Source organism: Bactrocera dorsalis, unplaced genomic scaffold (assembly GCF_023373825.1).
Source record: "Bactrocera dorsalis isolate Fly_Bdor unplaced genomic scaffold, ASM2337382v1 BdCtg043, whole genome shotgun sequence".
NCBI classification, from domain to species: Eukaryota; Metazoa; Arthropoda; class Insecta; order Diptera; family Tephritidae; genus Bactrocera; species Bactrocera dorsalis.
This window is the reverse complement of record NW_026038094.1, coordinates 57,663-69,926: the sequence shown is the minus strand read 5'-3', so window position 1 is coordinate 69,926 and position 12,264 is coordinate 57,663. Positions and strand designations below refer to the sequence as shown.

Below are 12,264 nucleotides of genomic sequence, written 5' to 3'. Positions count from 1 at the left end.
ACTTTTCAAAACCATGTCTTAAAAATATGATCTGGCAAGTTACAGCTTAGATAATAGGTGGCAGCACATTTAAACCTTTATTGGATATGTGGCAGCATACGTTGAATTCATGATGGCAGCACTGTGATTTATTGCGTCAAATCTGGTGGCTTTGTGAATGCGTAAAGTCGTTTTTCATATACTGTGTGAGTTTTGAGTAAAATATTATATATTTGTGGAAAAATTTCAACAAAATTGTACAAATTTCGTGAATTTATATACGGTGAGTGCAAAGTGCAAAAATGTATTTAGATTTTTTCTTTAAATTTAAACTTATAATGTGCTAAAATATTTTCAAGTTGTGCATAGTACTGACGCCATTTTGGAAATTTATTCTTTTCATTCGAGTATAGAGAAAATTTTTCATATATTTCTATTCAGCAGTACAATTTTACATAAGTTCAGTGTTTATAACTAAATATAAAACTAGAACCATAAGTGGAATATTTAACCAAATTTTTATGCAAAATGACTTTGTATATTCGACGAGTTCTTTGAATATTCGGCAATTTGAGTTGAGTTTAGTAAGTTAAGTGTAAAGCAAATAGAGTGAAAATTTCTTTCTAGGCAGTTGTTTTTGGCGGTCAGTTTCTTCTGTTTCAGTAATATGTACATTTACTTTTAAATAAAATATAATATAAATTTATAATTATTTATGCAGCATAAATCCAAAAATTGTGTATCCCTAAACTTTTTTTCTCACTTTTATTATCTTCAAATGTAAGTATGTTCATATGTACATATTAGAGTACATACATCTACACGTATGTGCACCAGTATACATAATTTTTGGTTTCCTTCTATACTTTTCAATCGTAAATTTTATGAATAAACAGGTATGAGATCTCTATTTGTAACTCGATAATGATAAAAGCCGGTACGGTAACTTTTTAGTAAGTTTGGAAAGATTAGAATAAAAATTAAGTATAGCTGCTATTTTTTAGGTTATTGCTTGTATTATTGGTATGAATCCCTTCTTTGTTATTGTTTTAATGACAATCTAATTTTTAATTCCTTACAGGCTGAACCTTACATAGTCCTTTCAGAGTAATAATAATTTTACAGCAGGTAGGGCCACATTCTTTTGAGCGTTCATAGAAGCTCAACTGAAATTAAGAATATTGTTATTAACTACATAGTATGAAACGCAGTGCTTCAGGAGATTCACCAACCAGGAGCAATCATTTAGGAAGATCTTCTCACGGTAGAACTATTATGGGTCGCGGTTATGATAATGGTAGCGGAGTTCCAGGCGATTCTCCCGAACGCATGTCTCCAGATCGCCTACGACGTCGGATAGGCCGGTCACCAAGTCCACGAGCACGTTACGGTGTTTCACCCCATCGTGAAGAATATTTACGCGGGCCCCCACCTGTGGCGGAAAGACCAACATATAAAGTGTTATGTGTTAGTGCTTTGCATCCTAAAGCTTCTGACGATTTCATTAAGGAAACATTGTATCGTGAATACAAGAAATTCGGTGACTTCAGCATTCGTATATCTCATGATTTGGATGAACGTGTTGCTTACGTTTGTTTTAGAACGTCTGAGGATGCTCGTGAAGCAAAACATCATAAGCCGCGTATTGTATTGTATGATAAAATGGCATTGGTGGAACCAGTTTACGAGTCCTCTTCACATAATGAATACAGGTGTGTGTGTGGACCCTTTTTATTATAAACTGTTTATTAATCTATTTCGATTTTGTATTTACTAATTGTAGGCCTCGTGGACGTTCAATAACTCCCCCTGACTACGATCGCTATCATTATCCACGTTCGCCTATGGGTCCGACTGGTCCAATAGAACATCGTCGACCACCGATCGATCCGTATGACCGTTATGGACCACCCATGCATCCGCATGGTCGTTCACGGGAATATCGTGGACCAATTCATCACGAATATCCACTTCCCCCACGTGGACCACCAATGCATCGTGTGCCACCACATATGCATGGACCACCGCCACCACATCAGTATGCACCTATGCGTCATATGGGACCTCGTCCACATGTTCCATATGAGAAGCCCGAAAGCAAGAAAGATAAATTTCCTAATTATTTGCATCATGTGCAACCAGAAGACGACCCACTTGCAACACGGACTCTATTTGCTGGTAATTTAGAAGTGAATATTTCGGATGAAGAGTTGCGTCGTATATTCGGTAAATACGGTATTGTTGATGATATCGATATAAAGCGACCCCCACCAGGTACTGGTAATGCCTTTGCTTTCGTACGTTATCAAAATCTGGATATGGCACATCGTGCTAAAATAGAGCTTTCCGGCCAATATATTGGAAAGTTCCAATGCAAGATTGGTTATGGTAAAGTAACACCAGCTACTCGTATATGGATCGGAGGTCTAGGTGCTTGGACTTCTGTTACACAATTGGAACGGGAATTCGATCGTTTTGGTGTCATAAAGAAAATAGAATACCAAAAAGGCGAGACATGTGCATATATACAATATGAAACCATCGAGGCAGCTTCTGCTGCAGTAAAAGAAATGCGCGGTTTTCCTTTGGGTGGACCCGAGCGTCGTTTGCGTACTGATTTTGCTGAATTACCTGGAACTACCCCAGCTGCGCCATTTAAATCAAAGAGCTACGATGAGGCACCTGAATATAGGCGTCCAGAGTATGACTATCATTATGAAGAGACACCACATTATGCTCCGCGAGGTGGGTACGCACCTTATCCACCACGAGGTGGTTATAGGGGTCGCGGTGGCTACCGCGGTCGTGGACGTGGTTCATACCATGTCTATCATAATGATGTGCATCGTCCAATTCATGGCAGTTCTACATCGTCGATGCCTCCACCTGCTGGAGCTGAAGATGAATGGCGTCGTCCGCCAGGCGATTCATATGAACGAGCACGTTCTGGTTCACGTGAACCCGGTGCTGATCGTTCACGTTCTCGCTCACCTCACAAACGCGCACATTCACCCGAGTCCGACTCGGATTCTTCTTCACGTCGAAACGGTGCATTGAGTACCGCACGTACTCTGCCTGATATTTCCCGTAAGTGCACTGTTGTATGGCAGGGCGCACTCATACTAAAGAGTTCACTATTTCCGGCTAAATTCCATATGACGGATGGAGACGCGGATATTGTCGACTCCTTAATGCGCGATGAAGAAGGAAAACATAACTTGCGTATTACGCAGCGTTTGCGTCTCGATCCACCAAAATTGGAGGATGTGCAAAAACGCATTAGCTCGTCATCGTCGCATGCAATATTTTTAGGTTTAGCTTCATCAGCTGCAACCACTCTGGAGGATAGCAGCGTACAAACACGTCCACTACGAAATTTAGTGTCGTATTTAAAGCAAAAGGAAGCTGCCGGTGTTATCTCACTGTTGAACAAAGATACTGAAGCCACTGGAGTGCTATACGCTTTCCCACCATGTGACTTTTCTACGGAACTACTGAAGCGTACATGCCAGAGTGTAACTGAAGAGGGTCTAAAGGAAGATCATCTTGTGGTAGTAGTTGTAAGAGGTGGAACTGCTTAAAATCGATAACGCGTAGTCTTTCGCAGATTTCTTATTAATTGTAAATCACTTTCGAGTGCGCTAAAATAGTGAATATGCACGTACTTTTAACGCGTCGGTAGTGATATTTAAATAATACCGAAGAGTTAAGGTTGAAGCCCTCAAACATCAATTTTTGAATAACAATAAGTTCGCTGTATTGATTCTACAACAACATATTCATTTTATAGAAAGCGAATAAAAAGTTCAGACCACTGAATGGCTTAGCAGTCTTATTAGGTCAGAAGTTTGTCAGTTTATTTGGAACTGATAAAAGTATATAAATTTATTTAAATGAATTAGAGGTTCTTAACTCTAAACTTAAAATTAAAAATTGAATTATATTTATGTACTATTTATTGGGTCTTAATATTTTATTCGCTTAAATTAGTCTGTAGTATTTTGACGCATACTTATTATGCTACAGATCAACTTTATCAAAGCACTTCATTTTGCCACATATTAATAACAGTCTTTCAAACAATCAACTAGTTTAGTAAGTAGGTAAGCACTTATACAAATTTATAATACTTTTAAAAAATGTTCTGATTTAGTTAAAAAAGTGAATAAGTTGCTGTGGAAATTTTGTGAAGTTTAATTTGATCGTTTATGATACCAACTAAACGCAACACATTTATGCTTATAATTATTATTTTTGAAAACTGTTTCAAACTTACTTAATTTTTGTGTAAAGATGAGATTCGAACAAAAAGAAAATTGTATAAAATGAACAAAACTAAATTGTGGTATGTTTATACAAAGAAAAAAATTATCTAATTTAATTTTGTACGCGTAGTGAACAAAAATGATAGCTTCTAACAAAGTTTGATTTTGGTGATGCAGTGTGGCGTAGTGGCATTGTGGCTATTTGGTAGTGATGAGCTTTATTCTCCAGCAAGTGTATTTTTTGTTTTAAATCAAAGTTGGATCACTGAGAAATTTGTTTGTGTTACTTTATTTACTTTAAATTTGTGTTTTTTACATTATGTAAGAAAAATACCTACCATGTATGGTCAATTGTTTAATTTTATTAGAAATATTGTTTTTGTTTAATGAAACACAAAAAATTGTCAGAAGAAAGTGAAAGTTAAATATTATCCATATCAAAGAATGGTTCAGTTCAGTCCACAACTAGTGCAGTTCGCCCCTTTAGCGCCGTAATTTCAGTGCCGTTATGATGCAATTCAAAGTCAAAGGTGGTTAAAAGTGAAGTATTTGTACGAATTGCTGGTGTGGTGTGGTGTGATGTGGGTGTTTTGTGGAAAATTTTCCAAAATTAAAACTGGCTAAACTAACTAATAGCTCCCTGAAAGTGAAGTCGCCCTAAATATAAATATGTGGGAAAAATTCAATGCGAGTATATGAGGAGCGGTTTCTTTTGTTCTATTTGAATTGTTTAATATTGCTAAGGCTGCTGTTTGGTGGTACAATCAAAAGTAGTTAAAACTTCTCTGACTGCATTAAAACTAGTTCTAACGGTGGTTTTGTATGGCATAATTAATTCAGTGGTTCAAAGCCTAAATATACAATTTCAGTTGCGAATAAATACATGTTTGTCGCCTACACAATGACGCGAGTGCCAAACCAACGAAAGTGCGTCCGATTGTGACCTCTTGTGTCAACTCTCTCTAATGTCTGTGGGTGTACTAAATGTTTTTCGAAGCCATGCTAAGAGAACCAGGTGTAGCATTTGGTTAAAATATATCGCTACATATAAAGGGTTTTTTCGAATGCTACATTGTTTTCTTAAATTTGCGCACGGACGTCTAATACTGTCTTATTTATTATTGTTGTGAATTTGCTATCACTGCACACTAATCTTAAAAGAGCCACGTTTGCAAATATGAGTTTGCCAGGTGAAACAGAAATATATGAGTTGCATAATATTTTTAAATTTTTGAATATTTAATTTTTTCCGTGTGTAAATGATTGATTTTGAAGTTATCGAATTGCATATACAATTAAACAATTTTAATAATTTTAATGGCATGCTTGTAAGTAATACAAAAACATAAAATTCGTTTATGAAGAGTAAAATGAATTGGAAAGTGCATAAATTGTAATATTAATAAAAATATACTCTCTTACGTAAAACTTAATTAAATAAACCATAATTATCAAATATGTTTGTGTTATTACTGTGATAGTGTTGTGTCTTCTCTGAAAACGAAATTTTTTTCTTCAAATCCCAAGTATGTAAACATTGAAGCAATACCTTAGGTAAGTCCAATATACTAGTTACTCTGCCACCATACATACCTACGTATATGCACAAAATGTAAGATTTCGAACATTAGAATATATTAATAATAATTTTGAAGTCGATGTAATAAGTCCATTGACCTATTACCAAAACTGCATAATTTCGTCAATTTTAAAGTTAGTTTAGTAACTTCATTTAATTCACAAATCAATAGATAATTATACTCTGAACAAGGTCTATTAAGCTCAACAAGACTTTTATAACACCCCGATGAAACGTCATTAACCCCATAAAATATACATATGTATGTATACATACATTTTTATTTAACAATATATCTTCACGAAATGTGGCGCGGATTACTGCCCAACGATACAATAGATATGTTTTTAGAGCGGATCACGATAGCATATATGTATGTAGCTGCGATATAAACTCATCGCAAGTCTTTGTATGGAAAACTTTTTCATTTAGAGAAATATCTGTTGTTGTTGTAGGGACAGAATTGTACCGAGTTGACAGTCATTGGCCGGATAAAAATCCGGGTCCGTTCTCAAAACGTAGACCCGATTGTCGTGGGAATGAGGTGAGATATTTTCAATTTGACACGGATTAATGTTCAAGGAAACGGTTCAATCTCCGAAGAAATTGTTCAGATCACACCATACCCCAACCTTAAACTTTAATTTATGGGCCCTTAAATAACGAGATAGTATCTGCAACTAAACAAATGAATATACATACATACATATAAGCTATTCATATCCATATATAGTATTTACTCATTATTAATATTTCCATCGTTGTTTTTTTTTAAATATTCTTTTTCATATCAAGATTTGCAAACATATTTTTTTTATTTCTGCATAATAACATTTATCTAATATATGCATGACATTTCTTTAAAACCTCGTAGAATTGGAGCTAATCATAATAAAGATAGTAAAGTGTGGCGATACCGAAAAATTTTGGGGTATCATAAACGTAGGAAATGTAACCATCCTTTTCTGCATCCCAAAGAAAATTTACCAGCGAACAGTATCCTTGCATTACCTTTTCACCAATGGACACGACACAAATGTAACGGTAACTGAAATAATATAAAATTTTTTCTTTATAATTACGGTGACATATATCTTCGGTCATATATAAAAATAAATATATGTACATACATATAGTATATTGCTTCGAAAAGCACTTTAAAAAATCTAGCAAGTTAGTCATCTGTATTTGATTTGCGTGAAAACAAAAGCACCTGTATAGATTTATAGTTGTTAAAGGAAAACAAATGGTAGATGCTCATTAGGAACATACTAATTAATAACATGGTTGGTTATTTACCTAAAGGCTTTTATAACATTTTCGATAAATTAGTGAACAGGGACCGTTCCCAAGATAGTCGTGTCTACGTTTGCAAAGCACTTCGGATTAATATGTGGCCGATCTTCGACGAATTTACTTCGAAATATTAAAGAAGCATTTTCCTTTGTATAAATCTGGAATTGATGCTGAATATTTTATATCATGATTGAATAAAATCTTGGAACTTTTAGAGGATAATCTTCCTTGAATTATTCTTTGTTTAATTATGAGCATAACTTACATAACATAACATAACATAACATAACTATCCTTAATATAAATAGAATAGCGCAGTCTACCACCAGATTCTTTAAGTCTATTTTACCATAACTACATTGTTGTTCTAACAGCATGATACATTAACTAAATAGTAACTCAATTCTAGTATCTATATACATACATGTGGGATATACATACTATATTTAATTTTCAGGAAGTGCTGCTAAAGTGTTAGCACTTGACAGAATATACATAGATATTCGTTTTAGCAATATAGACTCGACTGACTTGTATCATGGTGGGTCGGAAGGATTGTTTTTACATAAAAGAAGTCTAAAAAATTAACATTGAATGATTGAAATATTATTTTTTGGAACTTTGAAGGATAAACAAATAGATGACGGCGCGCTAACCCATGTGACTAGTCAGAGTGAATTTTATTTTTTCAAATTTCCCAGTACATACCGATCAAAGTGTTGCGCTTTAATACGATTCTTAATCTCTTCGCTGATTTGTGCACACAATGTTAGTGACGTTTTGGGCGAATACATAAAATTTTCGAATGCATTGTCCATCACGGCGTGCATAATTTTCTCGCATACCTCTTTATTTAGCGGATACTTTGGATCCAGACGATATGTGGGCAAATACTTCAAAACTGGCTGCAAACACATAGATAGTGGTGAGCTTACACTGCTGCTTTGTTGTGACAAAGGCATCGTCTTACCCGCGCTTGAGGAACTGTGAACGCCGCACTTAATCTACGTCCAGTCGCCGATTTGAGGGAACCACGTCGCTGCAAAATTGATATATTTTCATTTAGAAATTATTACAGACAAATGAATAGGCATTTCCTTAAGTAAAATAAGTATATAAACGGGTGAGAGAGTTAATTGTGGTGTGCCGCTGCTTAGCTACGCCTAAATAAATGGTAAAGTGATTGACGTGTAAGGCTGCGTGTTAGGCGCGCATAGCCATTTAGCTGTTTATGTTGTGTTGATTGTTTGATTAATGGCAATTACACCTAATGTCATCGATCATTAGTGATATTAATCCAAATTTGACAATCTGAATGTATACACTCTTACACCACATTCTTATGCATGTTAATCCCAATATAAACATGCACACTTTCACACACAAAAATAACAAATTGAAATAAATTTATGGCCGTAGTTTATTGGTACGAATTGTTTTGGGAATGCAAATGAAAATTGCCAATTTGAGAATTACGAGCGCACGATTTTCTACCTCTTCGCGTGCCTGACCTAGACACAAGTTTACGAGGTTAGACCAATTCTCTGCCATCAAGAACTAACCGAGTGCAATCACATTTTGACCTGATTTGCGAATTTGCCCAATGTTAAATCGATATGACGTAAACAAAATGTTATGCTTGTGTGTGCATACAGTAAAAGCCGTAAAAATGTCAAGCTCGGCAAATCACATGTACATACATATGTATGTACATATGAGCACTATTGTGGTTGAGCATAATTAACTAATTTGAATTTCAACAGGTAAGAAAAGGAAAACTGCGAACGGAATCGAACATTAAATATTTTTAATTGTATGAAGCAGAATTGTATTAAACAAAAGTGGAATTTTGTGTGATGCCTGTCGAAATCCCTAACATAACAATATAACCTGGGATATCGGCACAAGTTCTTAGATAAAGTTATGGATCAATTGTGTCCATTTTTTTGGTAATGTACCCTGAGATGTTTAGCTGACGGTGCAATACGCCAAATAAAATATTTTACATGTTATCCGTGATAAGTCGACTGAATCGGCGGAAATCTGTATATTTGCTGTATGGTGAGCTAGAGCTAGATATAAATATGGATTTAATCCATTGTCCAACGTTTGGCAAAGACCGAGTATATTACGATAATATCTATCTCCAAAGGAATGTTGCATATTTTTCAATTGTGTTTTGCTTTTACAGAAATACTTATGGGTTTACCGACAGATATTAAAAAAAACTGTAACGATCTCTTTTTGGTTCATGCTGTTAGATGAACATATGTATCTATTATACTCTCCACATGTTGCATGGGTACGGAAACCAAATAGACAATTAATTTGCCACATATGTATACCGTGACAGTTGCTTGGGCAGAGGCTATCCATCTCTTTGTACAATGTATTGAGATTTGCTACAAATAAAGCAGCCTTCGAGATTATGAGACGTCTAAACTACCCCTAATGAAATATGTTGTTATCAGCGAAATATTGGAAGATTTGGTTGATTTCTGAAGGATGACCTTTATGAGAAATTATTATTATCCTCTCCACGCACTCGGTTACAAATTAACTACAAACTTTTTATGTAAGTACGTATGAATATAGATATGCATATACATATGTATGTATGTGGTAGATTTAAAAAATACCGTATGTCTTAGTGAAACCCACTAAAAACTTAAGGTGCTACATCAAATATAGAAAGACGTCTTTTGAACAATTCTTATGGGATATCACACACGATTCATATTTCGTCTATATACCATAGAGGAGGACGCACGGCTCTTGATATAAAATACGACTTCATTCCACTTAAGTAGAACCGATTCCCTCGGACTTCTAAGCTTCTCGTGTGTGATTTATCATTTCACTTTGGTAAAAATCTCTCTGATCTCTAAATTTTTCCATTATAAGATCTTAAGTGACGCGTATCTATTTATATATAAAAATGTTGCCTATATAAACTGCCATACGTACCTCTCCACCAACATCCATAATGTCCAAAAAATTTATAGTATATTAAAATATTCAAAATTGAAAACTATATTGAAGTTAATGCTAGAAAGAGTTTTGTTTTCAAAAGACAAAAATATCAAACAATCAGAAAAAGAAAAAATAAAAAAAATTTAATTAGAAGATGCCATTAGTTTGTGATCAAATTAGTGTTGAAGAATGCTTTTACAAAAGTGGCCCTGATTTATGAAACAGCTACACGCAGAATAAATATTTTTTTTATTTAAGGCTTTCTAACAGAACATAATTTGCAGATCTTACAACCATCATCTTAAACTGAAAGGTTATTTCTCTTTACGTCAAGAGTTAATCTCCTTGTCGAAGATGTGCGCAGGTGTCAGGACTAGTATACATATATATTTTCCATAGATACAAGGAGACTTGGCGGAAAACTTTTAAAGACTGTGTAGTCAAATAACCGAAACGACACTGAACACGTGGAGATTTTCCGAACGTTTGCAATATTTTATGCTGCTACAAAAACAACAACAATACAACAATAGCAGTTCCGACACACCAGCGGATTGGTCAGGGGAAAAGTTTACAACAGTGAATATGTGAATTTGATCTTAGAGAGAACTTTACTTCTCAATTGCCTACTCAGTTCAAAGGAGCACACTTGTTTTATAACAGGAAATATTCCGTCTTGCCCTCGTTCACTAGTGGACCCATTTGCTTCGCTTCCTTATCCAGTCTGAAGAAAACAGAACTAACGGCGCGGTTGTTGAGGCCAATTATAGCAATATCATTGGCGTACGTCAGCAGCTGCACACTCTTATAGAAGATTGTACGTTCCCTATTTAGCTCAGCAGCTCGTATTTTTTTCTCCAGCAGTAGATTGAAAAAGTGACACGATAGGGAATCTACTTGCCTGAAACCACGCTTGGTATCAAACGGCTCGGAGAGGTCCTTCTCGATCCCGACGGAGCTTTTGGTGTTGCTTAACGTCAGCTTGCACAGTCTTATTAGCTTTGCAGGGATACCACACTCAGACATAGCGCCAAAAATTAAATTACTTAAGTAAGATACTTACATACATATGTACCTCTGGAATTAAAAACCAGAGACTCAATTTCACATTAACTTCACGATTTATACATAAACACTAATTATTTGTGTGTTGCAATATTTTTTATTTGATTTATTTTTATATAGTATACATATACACAGTCAAAAATCCATTTACGACACTTTTGTAGAAATATTATTTATGTGAGTATATATGTATATGTATGTATATGGTTATATATAGGTGTATATACATATAAGTATGTTAAATATACTATATGCAATTATATATGTATATGTATGTATGCATGTACATATTAGATACATAGATAAATTTGATTACAATACGACATAAGACTTATTCAATTTGATGATTTCAGGTATAAAGTACAAACACATAAACTTAGAAGTTTGCGCACTTTCATACATACATACTTATATAAATACTTATTACAAAGGGACATTTAAAACAACTATTATGCTATTACAACAATACAACAATTACGAAAATATTTGTTTGTATGTATATAAGTATAAAAACAAAATTAAAAATAAGTTTTTATTTGTAAACAATCACGCGCTTGACCATGTCAGCTACATAATTCGACATCATCAATACAAATATACAGCAAATTTTGCTTGCATACAACATACATATGTATACATATGTATGTACGAGTATAATAAAGCTCTTAGTACTTAGTATTCGTTTGCGAATATTAAATACTATTACACAAAATTTTGCTATACACATTTACTGTTACTTAATTTTGATACACATTAATGCATTTTTATCTATGTAATTACCTAAATTTACTTTTATGTATACATATTTTCATACTTAATATGTTATTATTTATCACTAGTTAATTTTAGGTATAAGACTTGCCTTTAAGGACATACATACATACATATATGCTAAAACACACACATATACATACATATAATTATTATTATTAATTAGTAGTAATTCATAAGTGCATACCGAACTGGTAGAGAAAGTTAGCTATCTGATTGTGATTGTTCGGGATAATCGACACATACATACATACATAGATTTTCACAGTGTTGGCACATTGGTGAACTGAAATGTGTTGATTGAACGATTGCGAATCGCGATTGTAATTACTGATA

At 34.4% G+C, this 12,264-nt stretch overlaps 2 protein-coding genes across 5 annotated transcripts; one reads left to right on the top strand and one right to left on the bottom strand.

Moving 5' to 3' along the window:
- The first annotated feature begins 108 nt into the window (after positions 1-108).
- Positions 109-5,700, top strand: LOC105228964 (RNA-binding protein spenito). 2 transcript variants are annotated; one of them, XM_011209003.4, is made up of 4 exons: positions 109-262; positions 1,061-1,107; positions 1,191-1,691; positions 1,763-5,700. In XM_011209003.4, exons 3-4 carry the CDS (start codon positions 1,255-1,257, stop codon positions 3,558-3,560), a joined length of 2,235 nt encoding a protein of 744 aa, XP_011207305.1. In that variant the 5' UTR covers positions 109-262; positions 1,061-1,107; positions 1,191-1,254; the 3' UTR covers positions 3,561-5,700. The 2 variants fall into 2 exon arrangements, with proteins under 2 accessions (XP_011207305.1, XP_019846855.1); XM_019991296.3 differs by having other exon boundaries at positions 1,179-1,691.
- Positions 5,701-6,519: 819 nt separating this feature from the next.
- On the bottom strand, positions 6,520-10,724 carry LOC105228965 (dynein light chain Tctex-type protein 2B). Of its 3 annotated transcripts, none has more exons than XM_011209005.4 (4): positions 10,087-10,724; positions 8,090-8,158; positions 7,828-8,024; positions 6,530-6,871 (listed from the first exon to the last, which is right to left on the bottom strand). In XM_011209005.4, the coding sequence occupies exons 1-4, from the start codon at positions 10,102-10,104 to the stop codon at positions 6,706-6,708; spliced, it is 450 nt and encodes a 149-aa protein (XP_011207307.2). In that variant the 5' UTR covers positions 10,105-10,724; the 3' UTR covers positions 6,530-6,705. The 3 variants fall into 3 exon arrangements, with proteins under 3 accessions (XP_049317454.1, XP_011207307.2, XP_011207306.2); XM_011209004.4 differs by lacking the exon at positions 10,087-10,724 and adding an exon at positions 8,614-8,771; XM_049461497.1 differs by lacking the exon at positions 10,087-10,724 and adding an exon at positions 8,451-8,602 and having other exon boundaries at positions 6,520-6,871; positions 7,828-8,158.
- Between the last annotated feature and the right edge of the window lie 1,540 nt (positions 10,725-12,264).